The sequence below is a fragment of the Antedon bifida genome, chromosome 6, assembly GCF_963402885.1.
Source record: "Antedon bifida chromosome 6, ecAntBifi1.1, whole genome shotgun sequence".
Lineage (NCBI taxonomy): Eukaryota > Metazoa > Echinodermata > Crinoidea > Comatulida > Antedonidae > Antedon > Antedon bifida.
Window position 1 is genome coordinate 10326685 of NC_136231.1, and position 26021 is coordinate 10352705.

Here is a 26021-nt window from a genome sequence, read left to right on the forward strand (position 1 = left end):
AAAAACCAAGTTTCAGTATTATTCATTGTCTTCATGTAATTAATATTTATTTTATTTAATTAATAAAAAACAGAATGAAATTTGTTAATGTCTAACAAAGAAAATATAAACAAAATATTGAATGTACTGATAAACTGTAATTATGAATAATGAGGTTAAGGAGACATAAGTGTATAATTAGTAAATAGGCCTATCAGTACCTGATTATGATATCCAAAGAACGATTGGCCCCAAAATTCCCATCTCCTAAATATACTTAATTAGAATGATGACACTATCACTGATCACCTCATATACCAGAAACCAATGGCATAAAGCCAACATACTTAATTTCTTACTTTCAACCAATCATAGTCAAGTATTTTAACATATTGTGTAGTTGTTTACATGGCATAATTTAGCACCCCTGGACAGGTTTACTGGAACCTATAAAGAATCTAGACGAAGCTGCTAGCCTCACTTTCTCAGTATTTTTGCTGATGATAGACTACGTCAACATGAAAACTTTCATCCTAGCTTTGTGTGTAGCGCTGGTATGCGGTAAGTTTGCATTTAACCTTTTTAATATTAGTTTCGTTATATCGTTTTTTACTTTAGTTCCTATTTGTAATTGTACATCTTTTGTATTGTTTTAATTAGAAAAATACTTTCCCCACTCTCTTCAAATGTAGGTTAAAACCTTCCCAGTACAAATTATGGTAATTTTCATATCCCATCTCCCAAGTCACAACCACTGTGTATTCACATTACAATTCTGGTCATTACTCAACTACTCTCCTAGTACTTGAGTAGGCCTACTTTGCAAGCGGAGTTAGCAACCTTGGCAGCCCTCTGGTCAGGGTTTTAGAAAGCCCTGTAAGCTCTGCATTTTAGAACAACTTAAAACATACACTCTTCCAGTAACTTTCCTTTGGAAATTGGTCACTAATTAATACAATTTAGTCCATCTAAATTTAACTTTAAAAAATCCAATGGGTAAATTGTAGCATAGAAAATATGGATGTAGCTAATGTGTTTTTAAATTTAACTGTTTGAGACTATGTAATCTAATATAAATGAATAAAGATTCAATAGATCATATGCATTATGTATTATTAATTGATGACCAAATCTAGTTCATATTTAGAGTTAACTTTTCTCTTGAATTCTTTGATTTTTTATTCTCAAATAATTATCTGTTATGAAATTTGTTCTCAGCTGAAACCATTTACTTGGAGCGCCAGCAGTCAAAGGGTAAGTTTTTTATAATCTGTTCAAGACATTGTACTATAAATTATTGCCTAACTAAATCTCCATCAAGAATATTTTATTACTTGTTACTTTTATTACACACTTCAATCTTGTTGAAAATTAGGATATATTTGAATGCACATATAATGAAAAAAATGGTAATCTAATTGTGATTGTAATATCACTAATGAATACTTATTCTGTTTTCTATAGAGTACATAACTCGTTTTGAGGCTGGTAAGAGCTACCTGTACAAATATGAAACCACAGTGCTCTCTGGTGTCCCCCAGACTGGCAAAGAATTCCAGGGACACAAGATCAACACATTTGTAAACATTACCTTTATGACTGAAGGTAACAATAAACGTGCTTTCCTACAGGTAATATTGTGTAACTTCTTTTCTTTAATAGTATTTTATTAAAAAATTTGACATAACTTGTATTCCATTTATTCCACTTAAAACAATTACATTTTATTTGTCACCAGTTGATAGAACCAGAACTGTTTGAGGTGAATGGAACTGTCTTCCCAACTGAATTCACCATCAATGAATCAAGCACATCAGAAAACTTAAGACAACAACTGTCTAATCCTGTTGAATTCCACTATTCTATGGGAAATGTAAGTGAAATATGTAATTATTTAATAGCTATATTTATTACACAAGTTCTTCTATAGCGCCAAATTCCAGCGATTGGATCATTGCTCATGGCACTCTGAACTCAGATGTGTACACAACTACATGACACAGTGGCTGTATGTCAACTAGTATACCGGGGTAACCCCCTATTCTTCTGGAAAGATGTGTTAGGTTCTTTAAAGTGCACACAAACAATGTGTGTAAACTGGACTCTACTCTTTATAGTGCTTGTCTAAGAAGACTTGAGCCATTGAGTAAGCCCCAAAACCTTGCCGATGTTATTGCTGGATTTTATTTTATTTTTTTATTTTATTTCAAAAAATATCAGCGAGAAGCCATTTATGTATGCCTTATAATATAAAACAAAGCAAAAATACAAAATAAAAGTACCAACAAAGCACACGTGATTATGGTTCCACTTAACCACTCAGCCACTCAGCCACTCACTCACTATATTGATATAGATATAATTTATAGTTTCATTTCTGCTTTGACTAAAGCATAAATCTGAATGAATAGATATGTTTCAAAAATGAGACAATGAACAATAACATGACAACAACAATCATTGCTGCTAGCAGCTATATATTCTGCACAGCGTTTTGACCTCCTGCATGCTTCATTGCTTGTCAGATCTGAAAGTTCATTGTTTGTCTACAAAACATTGGTCTAAGGGACCTAGGCTAAGTGTTGAAATCAATTATTGTAGGCAAAGATTGTGTACTTATACATAGTTCATGGGAGGTCTTTCGTTATCCAATGAGAAGCGTTCTAATATAGAAATTCGGTTTGTGTTTTTAAGAAGGCCTTGCGTCATCAAAACTATGTTATAGATCTGTTTGCAGCACTCAATAGCACTTTGCAATTTCTTGTATACATAAAATAATTGTGCATAAATAATTCATTTTCTGAGCTCTTTCTGGAATAGAAGGATATGTACCAGGGGGTATATACCTTGCTACAGTAGATCGACAGAACCTACATCCAACTAATATTATTAGTCAGGATAATACATCATATCTATTTATAGGTTTTCTTAATTCTTGTGTAGCCTTATATAAACTAAAGTCGGGTCACCAAATTATCTGATGATGATAGGGGTAGACCAACAACCATGCCCTATTATCAGTGTCTTCAAACAACTAGTATCATAATAATCTTTTAATTTAAATAAACAAGTGTGATTATCTTGATGGCCATCCAAGAGAGTTTATGGCCTTGAGATTAATAGCTGTTTGATATTTTCTCATGATATTACTAATATAATGTCTATGTGTCAATTACTTGTTTTAGTGATAATTTATGTTCTTTGACAGGCTTTGAAATAGCCTTAAACTATACCATTTTAATCTTTCTCATTGAACAATTAAATTTTAATTTATATCTCCTATACTTACCGAATAAAACTTTAAAACCAGGATTCCCACGAAAACAATACTGCATAGCTCATTCTGTCATCTGGTGGGTAAAAATCTGTGATAATACCATATATGGCTCTGTGTTCTAGTGGTATGATACTGTAAGCGAGAGGTCGCAGGTACGAATCCTGCCAGATACATTTTTTCATGCAACTAAAAAATATGGAACTTTCGCCAATGAGCTATGCTCGACGCGTAGTAATTTTTTCATATATAAATATTCTGTTTTGCGGATTTCTTCTTCTGTTCTGTTGTTAGTTAAGCTATTTTCTGGTTTATTATTTTTTCCTCCACTTCACTAAGCACATTGAGACAAAATTGTTTGTGGAACGCTCTAAATAAATATATTGACATAAACAATTAACAATATAACAATGCATTGTTTAAAACTTTAATTGAGACAGTAAAAACCAACTACAGTACCATTAAATCTGTACCACAAGTACATTAATTACTACTTTTTATTTTATATTGTTGTATCATACAGGTATCTTGGAAGATCAGTATATTCTATATACAAATAAATCGATCATTATTTTTATTATTAGGTTACAGAGGTTATTGCTCCAACAAATGAATCTGATTGGATGATGAACTTCAAGAAGGGTATCTTGAACATGTTTATTCTTCGCTTGGAAGACTCTGAAGATTCAACTGTGTTTTCTCGATTTGAGGTAAGCAGTGTCAAGTATATGCAGCAGAAACAAGATATTCCATTATCACCATAGATACCACATCATTTTTTAGACAAGCCCTTAAGATCTATTACATGAATCAAATACATGATTATTTGTTTTTGTCTCAATAATCAGTAAAATTGAAGAATTTGACATTAGTACAGGTTTGTGGTACATACACCATGTGCTTGAAATAAATTAAGTTCGCAAATGTCTCAACGTTTCAGTTGTTAACATGTTTTTGCACAGTAAACCTATAAACAATAGGAGAATTAAACATATATTGAATTTGTTTGACAGGAAGGTATCTCTGGTATTTGTGACACCATGTACCAGATTGAGATGAGACGCAACATTGATGATATCTCTGTAATGAACATCACCAAGGTACGCGACTTTACCAACTGCACCTACTCACCAATGAAGGTTGAGACTCGTGCCCAAACCAAAGAATGCATTGCTTGTGAAGATACCAAGGTAATTTATTTCATATTTTAAACAAACCAGTTCTTTAGAACCATGATTATTTGTAGCTGAACAAACTGACCTCTACAGGGCTAATTTCAATATATGTATTTGAAAGAAATGTTCAAATTATTTTTTTTCAAATCATAATATTCCATTCCATTTTTTTATTTCTCCTTTTTTTTTACATTGTCCAGAAAGTTAATCTAGAATTTTCATGTCAAATTTATGAAAATAGTGAACCATTTTAAACAAATAAATAAAATAGATAAAAGTATTTAAAGAAAAACATAAAAATAGCATGTGGTACTACACAGGAGAAAGACTACCTTCTTTTCTGAATCTGAAAAGATATAACTGTAACTCTTTCCTGTGTGGTTCAATTTTATTTAGACTACCTCACTGAAATCGATGGCTACCTTCAAATACAATGTTACTGGATATCGCAACAACTTCTTGATTGAGTCAGTTACTGCTGAAGGTCTGTACGTCTTCTATCCATATTCAATTGAAGGTGGATCTGCCAGGACTCTTGTCAAGTAAGTTACTTAATTACAGGCCATGTCAATAAAGAGTAATGTAATGTCGTAGCCAAAGGCAGTTTAACTGAAAGAAAACTGAAAATTTGTATCAGGCTCTCTACAGAAGAAGCCTCTGTGTAGCACTTTATGACCACACTCACGCCAGGAGTACTACTCTTTGCAAATACACTCACACCATGAGGAGTATTACTCTTTTAGAATACACAACACCAAGAGTACTACTTATTTAGAATGCACTCACACCAAGAGTACTACTCTTTTAGAATACACTCACACCAGGAGTACTACTCTTTTAGAATACACTCACACCAGGAGTATTACTCTTTTAGAATACACTCACACCAGAAGTATTACTCTTTTAGAATACACTAAGACCAAGAGTACTACTTATTTAGAATACACTAAAACCAAGAGTACTACTTATTTAGAATACACTAACACTAAGAGTACTACTCTTTTAGAATACACTAACACCAAGAGTACTACTTATTTAGAATACACTAACACCAGGAGTACTACTCTTTTAGAATACACTCACACCAGAAGTATTACTCTTTTATAATACACTCACACCTAGAGTACTACTCTTTTGGTATACACTCACACAAAGAGTACTACTCTTTTGGTATACACTCACACAAAGAGTACTACTCTTTTGGTATACACTCACACAAAGAGTACTACTCTTTTGGTATACACTCACACAAAGAGTACTACTCTTTTAGAATACACTCACACCAACAATACTACTTTGGATGCAACTGATAATTTTTTGTTGGTGACAGATCTCTAAAACAGCAAAACAGTTATTTTGTAACTTGGCCAGCAGATGCACGTATATATGTAGTTGTGTAATAAACTTTGGTTTAATTAAAATATGGTTGCGTAGCATAACTACATGCGATTTTCTGAAATTCTTAAATTGACTATAAATTCAAAACTAACAGCCCCTTTCAAATGAAACTTTGACACACGTATGCTTCATGTCAAAGGTCATCTTCATGTCAAAGGTCATCTTCCTGTATCATCAGCAAAATTTTGAACATTGAAAGTTAAAAATGCTCAAAATCAATTTCTACTTTTTAAGCATTTCACATTTTTCACAAAATGTCGCGTCGGGCACGAGCTTTTACGTACTTAGCTCTCACACTGTTTTTGCACTTGATTGTTGTTCTGTATACATTTTATGATAAGTTCCTTTATTTTTGACGAATTATGAATGAATGAATGACAAACTTTAAAAATCTTGCGCTTGAAAATGGGTAATAATATGCAAATTTGTGTAAAATATGCCTATTTTCAATCAATTATAGCTCTCCGGGATGACAGCCCCTATTTTTTAAACTTCTTATAAAAGTTAATGAGTTGTAGATATGAATTCATGTGAAATTTAGAATTTAAGTATGTTATGATGTCATCATATGGCCATCTTCATTTTAAAATTTGGATTTTTATCTCTTTCGACACAGTTCGTCACATTCAATAGAGCGCAAATCACGTAAAACGTTATCAATTTCTTCCGATTTTCAATAATGTTATTTCCCAAAACATTCTCCTTCAGACAAACTTTTTTTTTAATTTGAAAAGGTCATTTTATTCAAATAATTAAATAAACGTGAGTGGTGTGAACTAAACCGTCTACAATGCCACTGTCAACTGTTGATGCTTGTTTAATGGTTTTGATCGATGCTATGCTGTTTGTACAATTGTTGTGGTGCAGCCTACTATAGACTAAGCCTAATAAATAGCATGTGCATGTTACGATGCGTTGCGCGACATCCTAACTCGTTCAAATCTAGTTGCTTCTTGCATGTGGTATGGGTATCTGCGACCAGTAGCAATCTGTTTGATGTTAACATGAGCACTTGTGCACACTGGTTCTTTATGTTGAGATGAGATGAGTTGCGTTAAATTGTATAAAAATTGACCCTGGTAAGTGATGTTGAATACATTCAGTGACATTCTAGTTGGAGGTAGATTTCATATTTCACTTGTTTGTTTGTGTTAACAGCCAAAGCCTTGTGCTTGTCAATGTGACAGAAATCACAGAAGTTGTTCCTAAAATTAAAATTGAAAAGAGCTTTGGTGGAATCTTCTACACTTTCCCCAAGATGGTAAAATCTTCAAGTGAAATTCTATCCAAGGTATGTGGATATGTTGTTATTGTTAATTTTAATTCTTATTGCTTTTTTGGTTTAATTGTAGTTCTCTATTTCATTATTTTTTTCAACTAATATCTTCAGTTTAAATCATTTTTTTGTCTTTCATTTTGTTTATTTCATTTCCATTCCAATATTTGTTGTCAGCAGAAACAGGACCATAATAATTCATAATCTGTTTGTTTTTCCTCTCATGTAGGTTGAATTTTTCCTTGAGGAATTGAAGACCACCGTTGGGGAATCAATGACCATTGATGCCCCAAGCCACTTCCTTCACCTGGTTAACAACCTACGTCTTGCCAATTTTGATATGCTAAGTCAGATCTGGGAAATGTATGAGATGATTCAACAAAAAAGGTACAACATCTTTTTTTTTAAATTTGTAATTATCTGATTGGTCATCGGCACTGAATCAAGGGTTTTCACATTCTTGAATTGAACATTCTTTTCAAATTATACATATCTGGATTTTTTTTACCTTTTTACTCAATATACTTTACATAGAGAGTGGCTTCTTGAAGCTCTTCCATTGATTGGCACTGAAGAAGTAACAAAATTGATGAAAAGCAAAATTCTTATGAAAGAGATTGAAATGAAGGAAGTTGAGAAGTTTTTGACGAAGCTAACATATTCCAAGCAGGCAACTGAGATTATGATTGATGATGTTATGGTAAGTAAACCTATATTCATTAATTTTTATTTCAACATGATTTCCTGTCTGCGCATGCGCAATAATACATTTGTTGCTAAGCGCAGATTTCGGTAACCGAATAAAATATAGTAAATTTACGAGAGTACTAGTGAGTTCAAAAAGTTTGAAAATGTCTGACTTAAAGGAAATAGGTTTTAAAGATCCTATTCTAGACTCAAACGAGTCTTGCACTGATAATGATAGGCAGCCTTAAATTGCCTGGGATAGAAGACTGGTCGTCTCAAATGTCTTTTATGACGCTTTTAATATATTACTGCTTTTAAAGTAATTATACATTTTGGAAATTGGGTCATAAATTCCATATGTTGTACTTTTTTTTGTGCTATGATATAAAAAACTAAAACTAACAATTCTAAAAAAAATCTATAACATTTTGAAGAATGATACTTTTAGTTACAGGCTCATGTTTAGCAATGTTTAAATCACCTGTTTTATAAATTAGGACATTTGTCACAATGAAAAATGGAACCTGACAACAGAAATGACCCGTGTTGAAATGATGGAGATGGTAAGAGCCAGACGGGCATGCTGGCTGACATTTGGCAATCTTGTTGGTGAATTCTGTAAGGAGAAGTCTTATTGCCCAACCAAATATGTTGTAGCTTTTGACCAATGCGAGGATATCTACACCGATATCGAAAACCCAACTGAGTTTCAGATGTTTGATCGCTTTAACCAGGTAAGTATAAAATAAACTACTAAACATTACTGTGTTTAATTTTGCAGTAACAATAACAGTAACAGCTAGAGCTAGAACAATAGCAAAACATTTAAATTTTACATACATACATAGTTGTTTCATCATGTTTGTAATATATAAACTTATGATGGTTATCTATAGGCAACTGAAATAAATAGTTATTGATCAATCTATAATAATAATAGTTCATTCTTATATAGCGCATATAAACAAGCTCTCAATGCGCTGAACATTATTACCCCAGTCATTTTTTTGGATCAAACACATATGGAAACATACTTCCATAATGCAGCTAGTAATCAGCGCAAAGTTATGTCTTGATCTAACCGAGTATCCATTTATACACCTGGGTGGAGAGAGGCAAACGTATCTTGCCTACGGATACAAGCAATGTGGCGAGAATTTGATTCGAACCTCGGTCTCACGATCAGTAGTCCAACGTCCAACACACTGCGCCACACACCCTCACAATAACAAGATTTGTTGAGCATTTAGGAAACTGATCTATGAACCTAAAAGCTACCAAAACCAGAACAAAACCCACATAACCAATTTTAACCAATATGCATTCATACTTTAAATAATTATGATCCTGTGATGAATTTCTCACCAATGAACAGATCTAAGAACATTGCATAAAGAACTACGAAATAGTTTCTGTAAACACGTTTTGTTTTGTACTCTTGATGGTGATTACAAATTGTGAATTTCATTTCTTTCTTTTTTTTTAATATCTAGAAAATCCTTTCTGTCAATGGTGAATTGAAGGAAGAGAGAAGGACAGATGATGAGATTGTGCAACGTATCAATGAATTCCGCCAAACTGAGATTAAACTGATGTGTATCAATGCAATTGGTAATGCCGGCCTTTCAAATGGCCTATTTGAGACGGTTAAAAACACTAACAACAGGCTTGGAATCCGTGTTGCATCTGTACATGCTATGCGAAAGATTGCTCCAAAACAACCAAAGAAGGTAACTCTTTTTAAAGGTTTTATTAATCAAAAAAATGGACATCTGTGAAAAGGTGGTGCTGATACTCATTGCAGCTTTCTTCTCACAAGAGATGTGGGTTTGTAACCATTGTTTAGGTTTAATTGTGGTTTGTGTTGATTATTTTATAGTAGGATTGCAATTCTGAACTAATGAAAGGAAATTCTTATAAGACCTACACAAATTGTTACGTTGCCCAAGTATAGCATCAATTAACAGAATCCTTTCCATTGTTTAGATGAATTTTTGTCTTGTTAAAAAAACTACTGCTGAGAAATAACAAGGGGTGCTTTATCTAATTCAGTCATGAATGAAATTTGAACACATTTTTAAGCTCAATTATTAAAAATAAATTGATAAGTAACATATTTTTAGGCCTAATTTGATATTAACAATTATTTATTTGATTGTTCTTTTTCAGGTTCTATCAACACTACTCCCAATCATGAGAGATCCATTTACTGATGAAGAACTGAGAATTGTGTCATACCTTGTAGTGATTGAGTGCCAGCCAAGGCCAACATTGATGGTCTCAATTGCTGAGAACCTAAGAAATGAGACTAGCAAACAATTCCGCACATTTGTTTCGACTCACCTTATGAATCTTGCTAAGAGCCAAGACCCATGCAAGAAGAAAGTGTAAGTGCTCCATAAATCTTTACCTTAAAGACACTTTCCCAGCAATTGTTGAACCAGGTCATTGTTTGCCAGTAAATATTCTAGAAGTTATGCACGTTTTACTAAAATTTGTCCTTACGTAAATTTATTTATAGATATGTAATTGTTATAATATTTCAGGATTAAGTCAGCCAAGTATGCGATTGAAGTCAGCAAGCTGTTCCTTGATGGACCATTGTACTCACAGAACCGACAGATGAGTGTTTTCAATGGTATAGTGTATATTTTAATATATTGAAACTTATAAAATAATAATAATTTAAGATTATAGTGTATTAAGAGCTTCAATGTGCTGACCAAATAAACAAAATTGTTATAAAGTTGCCTAAAAATTAGCAATTGAAGTTGCTGTATGGATAGAAATAGGCAAACAATTCCAAAAGACAAGACTAGTAATATATACTGTTAAAATGGATATGAAAGTATTTTAAAATTTCACGAAAATGACTTTGTATGAATCCTTTTAATGTTAATAAACAGCACACAAAAAATTAGATTCAAATACCTAGTAGAACTTGAGAAATAAACAAAATAAATTTTGGTATAAAACGTCCGCAAAATGGCCGACCAACTGGCACGCCATCTTAATTTTTATGAACGTTCTATACGCACGTACGAGATCGTCAAATTTAGAGTTTGAAACACCCGGGGTTGTAGCCACGGCAGCAGTCGTTTTGTGATTGGTTAATGAATTTTAATACAGTCCACAATCACCGCCTTGTCTCGTTCGCGGACTGTGTGGTACGGTGTAAACAAAATAAACAAACCCATCCTACACGAGACTCACGTGTTGCAAGCTCCCTGTTGCTGCAGTCGTAGAAAATATCGATATTTCACAAACCAATAAAAAGTTATGTCTGCAAAGATTGTACGTGAAAAGAAGAAAGGGTGTATTTGTACATCTCACACTAAACCACTCACGCAGACTACAAAGTAGGCTAGGTCTAGTAGACTATAGTTTCTTCTGAATTCGCTAGTAGTAGTACTATACTAGGCTAGGTACTCCATCATGGCCTACAGTACAAGAGAGTAGTAGTCGCCGGTCCACCGACGAACCTCCATGAAGTGGACAAGGCGCGGGCGTAGACGTATGTAAAAGGCGACGTAAATAAAAAAGGTAAGCTTGTGTTGAACTTGTTTTTGGCTCTGACTTTTGTTATTGACTAATATAGTAATATAATAATACTAATAATTAAAGTAGAGCAGAGGTGAGGCAGAGAGGATTATTATAGTTTAGTTAGTACTGTAATTAAATAATAACCTCTTTCTGTTTGTTACCAAGTCATAAAATATAATACTATATAGGGCCTAGGTAGGATTGAATAAACATAATAGTACATTTCCATCCATTTATTGGTCTTATCTTTGCAGATTTATGGAATCAACAGTACATGAGATCGCTTTGAAGAACTGTAATAGTACTAGTAATAAAATTGTAAACATCAACAAATTATATGGCAGAAATAGTGTGTGGAATGAATTTTATTGAACAAATGTATCATAATGAGTTTGGAACAAGCAGGAATTTTCAAACGGGACATAAATTACTTTTGAGACCTGAGTGATACATTTTAATTCTATCAACACCAGCCAGCTCCATCATATTCAAGAGATGGATTCTTTCATAAATGTCCATTGTACATTGTATTTGGCTAAATAAATAAAAAAAGAAGTACAGTAGTGGTTGATTTGTTTATATACCCAGACCCATTTAGATGGTTAAAAACAAACACTATATGATGCACTGCTACTAGTGTACTGTCTGGTAGTACATTACCATAGTTACAGTATGACTGTAACCATAGCATTCACGTCTAAAGCATTCTATTATGCATATTTTACTATTCTTCATAAATGTTTAGTTCTGTAATTTTTATTGTCTGCGCTCATTCTATACTTGGTGTCTTAGTATACTGCATATGTATCGTGCAAGCATGATCCAAGTAGCATCTATTATAAAGTACGCTGGGCATCTTTCTATTCACCTGAAAAAAGGAAAATGAATAAGCACATGTTTATCTGCCCTCAAAACAAAATAATAATTTAGTATAATGTATTATGTAGGTTTGATCAACAGTTTAAAATAGCAATGCTCAGTATCCTGTTACCTTGTATTATAATTTGACTCTAACATTTGCGCTTCCATTCCAATCAATAAATACATTTGCTTATCCCGTTCATCAATTATCATAGTTGCACTCCAATTATAGACCTGTAGGTAGGTAAAAATACTGTATTAATAATATATGATACAAGCTCAAATACCCCTAACTAGGCCTGGCCTGTTATACCCTTTATTACTACATTAGAGAAAATCCACCTCTATTCATTTTATTGGGAATCCTAATATTTAGTATTCAGTGTTGCCTAGCCTAGGGCGGCATGTAATAACAAAAAAATATTTTAATATTAATGCCTTAGTCAGAAACGGACACTACAGCACACAAGTCACAACAATATTAATAAACGTACTTATAAATAATGTGTATATACATAATACAGTAACACAATTGTGCCTACCATTAACACCCTCAACGATACATCAAGGAGCATACGCTCTCAGCTCACCTCTGGCCGGGCGACTAAACACCGTATCCAGCAGTCATCACTACTGAAAAGGCCTAGGCCTAGGCTATAGCTAGCTCCAGGCCATGGCATTGTCAAACACCATTTACTCGTCCAACGGTTTCTTCAAAACGATGTTAACACCCGTGTTAACAAGACGATGTGGACGAATTTTCATCAATTTCAGTTAATTACAACGAAATAATAAAATGAATGTTTCAATAATACGTGTATACTAAATAGCGAAATAAACATCGCTCGCGAGAGGAGGGGGGAGAGAGAGAGGCCAAGGTGATCGACTCTGTGATTCTCACGCATGCGCAAAATAACTCCGTGTACCCAGCAAGATAGGCATTTGGCTATGAATTTCGTGAAAGGTGGCCTTGAAAAACGAAATTAAAATCCGTTTAAAAAAAAACATGGTTGATAATATTAATTAATTTTATTCGATTAAGCTAACATACTTATCCAAGAATAAAAATATAAAAGCGATAAGTAATTACTACCATGCTTTTGCATCAACCAATGATTTACTCCTAAATTCCTATCTCTGTAATACAAAAATAACTTTTAGTGACGTCACAAAAAGTTTTTCACAGGTTTCCCAGGGGCGTTTTGAGGTCGTTGTCGTCCTCCAAAACATTAAGTATGACTATGGCAAGCTTAAAACTGATTGATCTACACGTTGAGCCAATAAAATGATATTGCTAGGAACTCTTTCATATCCATTTTAAGACTTTGAGTCAACTCTTCCATTGCTTTGTTGTCTTGTCAACGTTATTAACATTAAATTTGCCATCCATCTCAAAAGTTGACACAGAAATCTTTACGCTAATTAGAAATGATTAGTTGCAATAAATACAGATTTGGACATTATCTGAGGTCAAAGATCATTAAATCTTTGAAGTTGCAAATTTTCTATACAAGTTACCACACCAAATTTCATGCTTCTAACCAAATTTGAAGTATCATGGGTATAGTTTAAACATATCAATTTAATTTGGCTTTAGATGAACTTCAGACTGGTGGTACGATTGAAATGAACACAATCTTTACTCCTGGTAGCCTGCTACCACGCTCATCAAACACCAAGCTTAACATCAACTTCCTTGGGAAATCTATGGATGTCTTTGAAGTAGGTAGTTTTCAATTTATATCTTTTACCCATTTTGTAATGGAATGGCCAAGAGAGAAAAACTGTGAGCTCACACCAAAATTTGAATCAGGTCCAGTTTTTTATCCATGTTCATGTCCAAGTCCATGACATAAACTTTTTTTCTACATTCAATGGGACAAGAAACCTTAATTTTGCCATGGAGAACAAAGATAAATATTAAATTATAGTATATAGTTATTATTTTATTTGTTTTAAGGTTTGAATGATATGTTGATAGGTTTGCGGTACACCACATACATTAGTAGTTTCTGAAAAAAACTGAGTTGTTGCTCGACTAGTTTCCTGGACTTTCTGCATTCTCACTCCTGAGGACTATCAAAGTATATTGATTGAAACATCGAGAAACTCAACAGTTCTTTTCAGAACATTAGTTATTTTGTGTTAGAAAGGTATACAAATTTCATAATTCAATTTTAGTTTGGTTACCGTGCAGAGGGTCTTAATAACGTTTTGGAAAAGATGTTTGCACCAAATGGATTCTGGTACAAGAGAACCAATATCATGAATTTCTTGAAGAGATCAACAAGGAGTGTCAGACAGGAGACAGACAAAGAAATGATTGACAGAAAGGTATATTTTTAAATTATGTAATTTTTTTGATAGTAATGAAAACGTTTTTTTATAAATTTTTGTTCATTTATCAAAACAAGAGGTTTTGGTTGCTATTTCCTCTTTTAGATTGTTTTACTGTTGTATTAGCTCATACTGTTTTCTGTTTAATATTCTGTCTTGTTCAGACTAGTTAACTGATTTGATTTAGTTTAGTGGATGTATGCCGTTCATTAGTTGAAAATGTGTGTATTATTGTATAAAATCTTTAATTTTTATACAGTATTCATAATGCCAATTTGTTTTCGGTACAAGACAGATATTTTATATCGAGAAAGCTAAATTATAGTTGGTGCATCTATTCTAGAATAAGCAGAGGATTGGTTGATTGAAGAAGATGAAGCATTGTACAGTGAAATAAAGGCTATTGTTACACTTTTTAGCATTAGTCAGTCTCTAGTCAGTTTCTAGGAATAGAATTACCCATATTGTTTGCATGACCTACAGTGCTGTAGAAGTGAGATGGTAGGTCTTAGCCTCCTCCTAGGCCTTAGACCCTATACACAAGGCTTGACGGACATGTTTGAGAGGGTTCTGCGTTTGCCAGGCTAGGTCTTAGGTTAGTTAAGTTCAAAAGGATGAATTAAAACACTTAATCAAAACCACAAGAGGGCTTGTAATACAAGGATGCCCCTTTCTTTTTTAATGAATCTAGAAGATTCAAATTATTACAATTGGATGGTGATGTCTCAAACTAAAAAAATTCTCAAATTTCAGGTTAACCCATTCACCATTGAGCCAGAACCATCTCAGGGATTCACATGGATGAAGATCTTTGGACAAGAAATGACATATGAAGCTTTCAACAAGGAATTCTTCCAATCTATTTTGACTGAGGGCAAGATCAGGACAAACTTTAAAGATCTTGAGAAGGGTCTACGTGAGCCAATCACCTTTAACTGGAACAAAGGTATGAAAATGGTGGTGGTTTCTTATTAATAATAATCTCATATAAACTAATATAAGAGCTGATATAAAAATTAACCGATAAGATAAAGAAACTCTTTACATCTAGTCTTATCATCTAGTCAAGCTTTGTCATAACTGATTTGCTGCTGTATATGTTTCATAAGGACAACACTAGATGAAACTTATGGATTGTGTTGCTCTGAACGTAACATTTAATGTTTCATATAAATTCAATATAAAACTCCTAAGCATGAACTGTACCATTTTTCAGAACATAGTTTTTAACACACCATGTTTAACTTTAAATAAAGTGAATGAAAATGAGTTAGGTAAAGCGATTCTGCAAGACTTGAAATATTGTATATTTCAAAAGCGCATAAATAATAATAAAAGCGTTCATTCTGTCCTTTTATATGCTTATGTATTTTACTTACTTTTTGTTTATCGTACTTCTTACGCAGGTATGCTCCTCCTGGACTATCAACGTCAAGTACCAACCATCTGTGGTTTCCCATTGTCTCTTAACATGACCATGGCTTCCATCTTGTCCATTGATAGTGAAGTGACAATGCGTGTAACTCCAACCATTCTAAGTAAGAACCCAACTGACATTGCAAGCAACATCAGAATAAAACCAAGGTTAGTAAAATGTTTGGTGGCATGCTTTTGTTGTATAAGCATAATTTTCAGATAGTTCAGCCTTTCGAGGAATTGGAGATGTTCTTTTATGATTGGCTGGTCATAATGTTTATCACCTCTGCAAGATGGTTTCTGCATGTAGAACCACATGATGAAGAACCCCCTGATGTATGTGATCGAAATGCTTTTGTATTGAATAGCAGATTATTTTTTTCTGTAATTCTACGCATTTCTTAATTATCTTTTCAATTATGTATGTATGCGTGTGGGATGTTGTGTCATTGATGCTCTTATATTTTAATTTCAGAATGTCCATGAATCTTCTAAGCAAAATGGGTGTAACCTGCCCCTTTATGAGTACTGGTGTGGCCATGAACAGTACCATGAACTTGACCCTTCCTGTACAGTCAGAGATTGTTTACAACTTTGAACAACAGAAGCTCAGACTTGATATTGAAAACCAAAAAGAAGACTATTTCAGTGTTTTCAGCTTTAAGTAAGCATTTTTTATATATTTTTCTCTTAATATCATTTTGCCAATTCTTTCTTCATTGTCTCAATGAGATGTGCAACAAGTATACAGAAAATAAAAATATAAGAAAAGAACAAATTACATAATATTTACAAAGTATGCTTTGTCATGACGTTTGTGGTCAAGCAAACAAAAAGAAACAAAGCAAATTAAAACACTGAAAAAATAGAAACCAGTTGAGATCTTCTAATACTACCTTATACAGTAAAAAAATAAAAATAAGCTGAGAAAATGAACGCCTGTATTCTTAAACCGGACTTAAGTTATAGTTCGAAGTTCGACTTGAAAAAGTCGTAGTTCGAGCTATTACTTCAAATTCGATTAAAAAACGAAGTAGTCGAAGTTTGCAGTTCAACTTAATGAAGTCGAGCTTTTAGTCGAGTTGCACACGTCTGGGTAACAAAGGCTATACATTGGCCAATGACAAGAGAGTATTTGAGGAGCAGACAAAATTTTGCGCATTGATATCACTTTCCATTTTCTTACAAAACTTTTTACGCATCAGGACTATATACATGAAAAATAATTGTTATCGTTAATTATTAGAACAAGATCAGTATTAATTTAACAGTGAAGTACTTTTGATTAACAACAAAAAAAATCTTCGAAATATATTTAGGAACCATGGCGGTACGGTAACTTTGATATTTTCTAGGCCTCCAACAAAGTATGATCGCGACGAACCACGCACTTCATAGCGTGACAAGAAAGCGCTCGCCAATACAGAGAATAATTACAACAAACCCAAATTTGTATTAACTTCATATACTAATAGGAACCTCAGTCCTCAAGGTTCTGGTGCTCAAGGGTCTGATTTAAAGATTTTATTTGTGATTTTTTTTTAGCCATACTCTGTACACATTTAGCAGCAAGATGGATTCTGCATTTGACAACTACACCATTATCAATGGATCATTCATTAACAGGATCACCAATGTAAGTTTTTAAGTAACGTTTTAATTTTATTTGGCCAACTGCCCTAGAGGAAAACATTGGCCAAGCATTACATATAAAGGAACATGTATTTTATTTCACATCATTCAGTTCAGTACAGCAAAATGTATGATTACAGTTTTTTATAGATACAATTTTGATTTCACACAATCCTGGTACATCTTGATTTTCCTCGATTTTTTTAAAACAATGGTATTCAACTTCAACTTTAGTTATTTCTGAATTGCAAAATGTGATAATATAATTGAATAGAACTTCAATATAAAGCAAAAATGGTAACGAAAATGAAATAAGACATATTTCTTTTATGTTTAAAAATATGAACACTCGAGTACATTAATTTGCTTATCAAGTCCATTTAGTAATTAAGTAATGGCCCTTGTATCCTTATTGTATTTCTAGCAAGATCAGTATACATCCTTGTAACAGTAGTTAGTAGCAATAGAACTTGTATTAAATAATAATGATAATAATAATATATGGTATTTATAAATTTAATTTTTATTTTGTTTTTAAGACAAGCACATGCTTCAACCCATTTGAAGGTGGTATGCGTCTCTGCTCCAACATGTCATATGTACCTCGTCTTGGTGTGCGTAAGGCTCCATTTAACCCATTGCTGGGATCATCCATGTGGAATATATACAGTATTCGTGGTGAGAACAGCACTGACCGCATCATCTTTGAATACGAAGCCACAAACACCAGCCTGAATATTACCGTAAGTTCTTTATTTCCACCAATTTCAATATTGAATATAATACTCATAAAAAAAATATTTTCACTTTCTACGATACTCTCGTAAATATTACAAATTGCAACTTTTTTACACAGAACCGAATTCTCTCTGTACATACATTTGGAGGAATTGAACCTCAAACAACATTCGTTTTCAACTTTACAATTGATCGAACAGAGCAGAAATTTAACCTGACCATCAACCGTACTGATATTCCCGATTGGTTCTGCAATATCACATGCAAGGTTATGGATATTGAGAGGTCAGAGGTCAGTAATACATTTATTTAGATTACTACAAACTGTTTTTGTTTTTTATTATCAAAGCAAGCCTAATTTGAAACTTTGATAGTGACAATTAAAGTGTCAGCATACAGTCGGCATGCCTTAATTGACTGCAAATTATACATTATTACAGTCAACTCTCCCAATACCATAGGTTATTAAATCCTGGCCAGAAGTAATATACCGACAATCAGACGTTGAATAGGCCATTTCACAGTTTAAATATATTTAATTACTTCTGCAGAAATAAATTTTCAAGACAAAATAAATGCTCATAAAAACCCATTGTCTGACAGACAATTTGACTATTTTTTGCTTTAGATTATAATTTTTTTTAATCTAATTTTTGTGACATTAAAATAGCATAAAATACACAATATATCTAAGGATGTAAAGGTAGTAAAAATTTAGAGGCTTTTGTGTAACGTGTAAATACATCTCTGGTGAAACACTTTTCTTCCACGCACACAAATTTTCAGTTTAGCTCAACGCTGATTGGTCATTGATTTTTAAAAAATAAATGGCTCTCTATCGCTCCCAATCTGTGCACTGGATAACAATCTGTATGGAATCCAGTATGTGTTAAGCTACATTTACAGCCTTTTCCATTATTTAAACAAACAGTGCCATCTTCTATTCCATGGAACAAGTGTGAATGGTTCTATTCTTCAACACTATACCTATTTTTTACCCTTCTTTTTTTTCCAGCCTTAGTGTGAATGTAACTTTTGGTACATAAAAGCATCAGTCTTTGGCTTGCAAAATGTTTTAAATGCATCTTTTGGATAACATTTTATGATTTATTACTTACATTATTTTAACAATATTTGATGATCTATTTTTTCTACCTTACAGGTTAACATGACTATGGAATGGGGTCTACCCATGAACTATACTTTCAATATTACTGACAGTAAGATCTTGTACCCAAGCCACGAATTCTTTATCATGATCAACAGTGTACGCAACGTAACTCTTAGGAACAGAACTTATGAGTTTACATGGGCAGAGGTTCCAATGTGGCTACAAAACGTAATTGATTTTTTTCATAGTAAAAACATATACTGTAGAGTAATTAACTTTTCGGTTTTTTATAGTTAAAACATATAGGTTATGTTCACACGTATATCTTCTTTTTATATCAGCAATAACATTTACAATACATACAGTATTTGTAAGTATCTTGAAATAAGGTCAAAATTCGGTGTACACCAGCCCTATGTCGTATATGTGAACACACCCATAGAACGTTTTTTTATTTGTATGTAGTTCACAAGAGATGTCCAGCTAAATCTGCCATTTTTGTTGTACAAACTAAAATATGTTGAAGATGTCGACATCACTCGATTTCCTCAATTGTTCAGCAGAAACCACACCATGAACATAACATTGCAAGTAAGTACTGTTACTTATTCACTAATTACTATCTTTATGGTCCATTTACGAATAAAAATGATATAGATATTAATTAAGATTAATTTATTCTTTTTGGCAGTTGATACACTTAGTCTGATTTATACACATCCAGATATCTTTTACATTAATTTGCTTTTAACAATAAAAGAACCGGAACCGGAACCACTGGTAGGTGGCGCTACACACGACTAAGGCATTAACGGAACATTCTCAATTACTTTCGTAGTGAAAATCAGGTAATGACCTAAAATGCCCTAGAAATGTATGTTGTAGCCAACATTTTGACATTGTATCGCATGGAACGCCTTAGAATGCTGAAAAACATACAAAACCATATATATCTGAGCCAAAAAGTTAATTTTATGAAAATCGTCAGAACGTCATCTTCAGCATGTCTTTGGCATATGATGGATAGGATTTGTCAACCCTGTTCTGATTGGTCGATTAAATGCTTACGTATAATATATGTTTTATTCATTCATATACAAAGTAAAACCCGATTGGATTGATGAGCTGGATGGCTCAGCAGGCTTGTATTAAGGCTATGGCCCAGGGGGTTGCAGGATCGATTCTCGACAATTTTTTTAAATATTTAGGTTTTTAATATTTAGGACGAGTTTTATTATTTATGTTTTTCATCAAGACAAGTTCATAGTTGATAAAACTAAGCCGTCAGACAGATAGATGCACTATCAGACTAAACAACGATGCCACATACATGACCAATGCGAGTACAGACACTATCACAACATTCACTTCCAACATCAATATCAGTAGGTGAGAGGATGCATTCCCTGTATGGGTAATGCATCCTCTCACCACCAGAATCCTTCATCAAACAGAAACATAACACAAAAGTATGTGCAACATCAAAACAGTTCAAGACATGTACCAGTACATTTAAATCCCTTCACCATGCCTTCAACAAGTAATAGTACCTGGTCAACCCTCATCTTTTTAATTATTGTGCGGCACAACATCTATAAATGTACAGGTAACCTTTAATCTGGCCAGACACAACACATGGCATCTATCTCTAGTTCCGAAAAACTCTGGATCTTGGCTGAAAATTTAAGTTGAAAGGAGTAGGATTTTAATCAATGATATATAATATATATAATATACACCTGTTCTCTTGCAGAGGATCAAATAGTAATATATATATATATATATATGTTATGTATGCTGATATAAAAATATATTATATAATTTACTGCAGGCTAAGCAAGAACGCACTATTGATATCGTTATGAACCTACCACTTCAGTATGTACAAATCTTCAACATGACTCTTCCAACCAGAAGTGACATCATTCAAAAGAGAGTCCCATTGGTTTATGAACAATTCCAGAGGGAAGTCACTGATAAATTCTTCCAGCGTAAGTAATTTTTCGTCATTGAAATTTTAAAATACTTAATATATAACAGAACACAAAGGACAAATTTGGTCAATGGAATTTTTCCAACTTACTTATTTAAAGAGACTTTATGTTTATATTTATTTGTTTTGTATTTATTCCAAAACATTTCCTACTTATACAGCCACATGCACTGTCAATAACTTTGATAATTTCACCACATTTGATGGCGTCAACTACCGATACAGAATGCCTGTAACCTGCCCTCATATTTTGGCAAGAGACTGCTCTCCTGAACAACTGTTTACCGTTCTGCTACATAACCGCACCTTGGTTGATAATACTGTCAAGAAAGTTGTCACCATTCTAGTTGAGGACAAAAAGATTATTCTAGACTCACATGACAATAAAACTATCAAGATCCAGGTAAACAATACTATATTATAATAACTTTGGCTGATACACAAATTCATTAAACTTGAAAGACTACAAAGTACCAAAAAAATGTATTCTTCTCTCTACTCAGGCATTCATTGCTCAATATATCTTAATAATTAATTATTATAAACAGATTGATGGCGAAAACCTGTGGATTAATTCTGATAACTTGACAAGCGACTTAAGATTTGCTACCGTCAGAATGAATGTTAGCCGCACTGAGGTGAACATTACAACATCTGTTGGCTTGACTGTCATCTACAACATTGAAAATGTTACCACAATTCTAACTCCATGGTTCTACAATCAAACCTGTGGTATGTTTCTAAATTGATTTTATATTGAAAATAATGTATGACTATCAGATAAATGATTAATTTTTTTTTTTTTTTACAATTTTCAAGAAATTCACACATGTTATTTAAATGTATCAAATTAACACAAGCAAATGCAAATAAAACAACCCCCCCAAAATGTTAAGATACCTTGGCGAAAAATTCTCCTGCGATTTAAATGCTCCTGCTATTTAAATGGCCGTGGCCATCTATATTCACAAAAAAAAAACACAAAATTGGGGGGCCATAGCTGCTAAGCCTATCTAACCACATGGTAGTCAGTGACTGGGTTTCCAACTTTGATTGATGGCCAGGAAAGGTCATTCATTCAACAACAATTTGCTGTTGAAATACCAGGATTAATATAGTGCCCTACAGAATCATGTATTCAAATTCGTGTGATCAAATTGATCATAGTTGCTTAGTGAATAAGTTGCTTTTAACAATTCAAAGTACGGCCTCTTGTGAAATAGTATAAAAACCAATATTTTTCTTTGTAGGAATGTGTGGTGATTTCAATGGTGAATCTGCGTATGAATATGTAACACCAGAAAATCAATGGACTACAAACAGTACTAAATTTGCAATGAGTTGGTTAGTCCCTGGAGATGGCAATAAAGATGGTTGTAAGTCAAATACTCTTTTGAAAAATAAATCAAATTTTAAATATACACTTCTCTCCAAATAAACGCCTTTATATTGCTGTAAAGATGATTACATTTTTAACAAATTTGAGTCGGATATGTATCAGAAAACTTGCGACCAATAAAGTGTATAAAATGCTTGTTCAGTCAGCTTCATTTGTAACACAAAATAAGTTTGTAATGCATTAAAATGTTAATAGGAACTCTCCACTATGAATATTAATTTTTGAAAGAGTGAAAATGAAAAATTCTACAGAATTAAGCATACATTTAAATATACTACAGTATAATTAAATAAGTGTAGATTATCGCTGGTGAATACTACTTACTTGTTATAGTAATTTATTATGTATCGCTTTATCATTGATTACTTTTAGCATGCAACCTTATCAAGAATTATGTATACCCTCTGCCAGACCAAGTATTCATTGGCAAAAAACAAGCCTTGTGCCTGAGTACTGAACCTGTATTCACCTGCCCAGAGACCTGTGTACCAGCCTTCTTACTAGACACAACAACCAGAGTTTCCAAAAATGTAAGTTGTAGAAACATGTTCAGCTATTAGTTAGGAAAGTTTGTTTCCCTGTTCCCAATATTGTAATGATTGAAAAATAAATAATGGGCGCATGAGATTACTATACCTCCATCCAGTTCTTGATTTATGTTCGAAATAATTCAGTACAGCATGGTCGCCAATTGCATGCTCGATCGAAGATGATCTTCTGCCCGTATATTTTTTTGGAAGATACTTTTATGATTATTTGATTATAAACTATATAATCTTTCTCTTTGCCTATTTAATCTCATCTTTTCTGTGTCTTTTAATAAATAGCCTAGTAATAATAGTCCTAGGTTTGTGTAATGAATATTTTATAAGTTCGATGGTACAATTATTAATTTCATGATATGAGGTGAAAGATGAAATTCTATTTTCACAAGGTGAAGCCCAAGTGAAAATAGAATTTCAAATTTCACCTCATGAAATTATTTGTACCGTCGCACAATATAAAAACATTCATTATTTTTTTTATATAAAATCTAATCATCTGATCATTAAATAGTACATACTTTTGCATGCCATATGTGACCCACAAATGACAGGTTTTATAATTAATACTGACTTTTCCATATTCTTTTTCAGGTTGGGTTTAACTGCTTTGAGACCAAAGACAGAGAGGCAGATATTGCCCAGTTCACCAAGAATGGAAAATCATTGTACAACAAGAGAGTTGACTTTATGAAGGAGATTTCTATCCCAGATTACTGTATCTGCTCTACAACATACAACCCTAAAAGGCGTTATTAAATATGCAATAACCTCTGCAGCTTAACTCATTCAAAGTATGATTCATCTGTGTAAATAGTATGCAGTACTTATTCACTTTCTGATTTAATTTTAAATTATTGAACATTCCCACCAAAACTTGATCTTTCTTTTATTCCATTTGTAAAGTTGTTTACAAATAAATTTTGAATAACAACTATTGTTAGCTTGAATAACAACTATTGTTAGCTTGAATAACAACTATTATTAGCTTGAATAACACCTATTGTTAACTTCATTTCAGTATTATAGATAATGAAAAGTAAATAAATGTTTTAATCATGAATTTTTTTTATCAATCTTGTTGAGCCAATTTGCAGTTTTAGTTGCTATAACTGTATGTAGGAATAGCTGCTTAAATTTTATATTACCTGGAACATTAGACACGGCAAATTAATTAAAAACACAATGTTGACAAAATTATTGCTTTTATTATCATATTGAAAATATTATCGCTTACATTTTATGGTGAATATTAAAATGTCTCATTACATGCATAATAGAAGAGCTTTGAAGGAGGTGGAGCAAATTTAATTAAATGTGATAGTGTGTACCGTTTCTTTTTCGAAAAACTGATTTTCTATAAATCTATATGGTTTACTAGCATTAGTACCACCCGTCTTCAACGGGTGTGAGCCCCGCTGACTTCAACCGCGCCGAGAAAACTTGTTCTTATTCTTATTCTTTATTGCCAATCAACAACAACAACAAACAAACAACTAAAAGTAAATGGCAGGAAACACAAAAGAATCCCTATGACAAGAGCCTGTGAATCCTCTTACCAAGTAGCACATAAAGATTAATAAGATTTAATAATATATCAGAAAATATACACAAAATATATCAAAAAATCATTCATAAAAGTACAAGCAGATAAGTAAAAACACTTTACTAAATTCATTTTAAGTTTAAACAAAAATGTAGGAAAATTATCCATTAAGAATGAATTGTCAAACGTATGTAAAATAATATGCAAGAATTGCAATTGAAGTCTCATTTTTTATGTTTTAAATCCATTTGTACACAAAGGATTGAAAGAAAGTTTAAACTAACATATGTCTGGTAGGCTAAATGCTTACTATAAATATGCAATCTATGCGGTCAGTAAAATTCATTGTAACGAAATTAAATACAACATTTTACACTATATTTTAAATACACTTTCAAGTGTTATGTACGTCCAAAATCAAAAAGAAAGTCCACTGTTATTTATCAATTCGAAAGTATTGCTAGAATATATTGAAAGAATTTTGAAAATGGTGGTACATCTGCAAATAATTAAATATTATTTTAATTAATGATTACCATACAGTACAGAAACATGTTTCCTTACAGGTAGTAGCCGTTTATTACTGAAATACAATGCAAATACACAAAACAAATAAGATATAAAATTAGATGCTTTTATCTTTACTGTATTCATGTACATTAACACTTATTTAACTCTAGGACTTTCATTACAAAAGTTTACTTGGATTAGATAGACAAAAATCGAAAACTGACATAGATATAGTATATGGGGACCAAATGTTAAGGCATGTAACGTTTTATAACAATTACATTCTATACTGATCAATAAACTGGAAATACCGTAAGCAGACTTGGGTGGTCCAACGTTGACAATCCCGAATACGGTGATACAATAGGACTTGTAGGTACAGTATCCCTCAGGTAAACTGATGTAAGCACTGCAAAGTAAAATTAAAATGCATTACATACTTTTCGATTAGAAATTAAGAAATCCAGAGTAAACAAATTATGATAGGCGTCAAAAGGTAGCCGTAATTGTAATACGATTCTGTACCAATGATAAGCTGGTAATTTTTTGGCAGAATACTACATGGGATTGTGTAGGGACGGTCAGGGATAGAGTATATGCCTAG

At 32.8% G+C, this 26021-nt stretch overlaps 1 protein-coding gene and 1 long non-coding RNA gene across 3 annotated transcripts; one reads left to right on the forward strand and one right to left on the reverse strand.

Moving 5' to 3' along the window:
* The first annotated feature begins 496 nt into the window (after window positions 1-496).
* On the forward strand, window positions 497-24405 carry LOC144845156 (vitellogenin-like). The gene is made up of 30 exons (XM_078702309.1): window positions 497-540; window positions 1198-1233; window positions 1444-1610; window positions 1718-1852; window positions 3838-3963; window positions 4267-4443; window positions 4825-4970; window positions 6985-7117; window positions 7332-7489; window positions 7637-7802; window positions 8287-8523; window positions 9283-9519; window positions 9959-10176; window positions 10336-10427; window positions 13791-13915; window positions 14375-14527; window positions 15284-15476; window positions 15937-16114; window positions 16422-16610; window positions 17492-17582; window positions 18118-18321; window positions 18435-18608; window positions 19479-19655; window positions 19893-20018; window positions 21259-21418; window positions 21582-21823; window positions 21969-22152; window positions 22671-22796; window positions 23192-23349; window positions 23956-24405. Exons 1-30 carry the CDS (start codon window positions 498-500, stop codon window positions 24118-24120), a joined length of 4716 nt encoding a protein of 1571 aa, XP_078558435.1. The 5' UTR covers window position 497; the 3' UTR covers window positions 24121-24405.
* On the reverse strand, window positions 11680-13313 carry LOC144845343 (uncharacterized). Of its 2 annotated transcripts, none has more exons than XR_013612537.1 (3): window positions 12784-13313; window positions 12324-12427; window positions 11680-12200 (listed from the first exon to the last, which is right to left on the reverse strand). It is a non-coding gene; the product is annotated as an uncharacterized LOC144845343 (long non-coding RNA). The 2 variants fall into 2 exon arrangements; XR_013612538.1 differs by having other exon boundaries at window positions 12736-13309.
* Window positions 24406-26021: the final 1616 nt, after the last annotated feature.

Excerpts from the sequence above, each read along its gene's own strand:
- LOC144845156 (XM_078702309.1), top strand. The coding sequence starts at position 498 with ATGAAAACTTTCATCCTAGCTTTGTGTGTAGCGCTGGTATGCG. Across the intron at positions 9,520-9,958 it reads CTCCAAAACAACCAAAGAAG|GTTCTATCAACACTACTCCC; the intron begins GTAACTCTTTTT and ends GTTCTTTTTCAG. Across the intron at positions 23,350-23,955 it reads CAACCAGAGTTTCCAAAAAT|GTTGGGTTTAACTGCTTTGA; the intron begins GTAAGTTGTAGA and ends ATTCTTTTTCAG.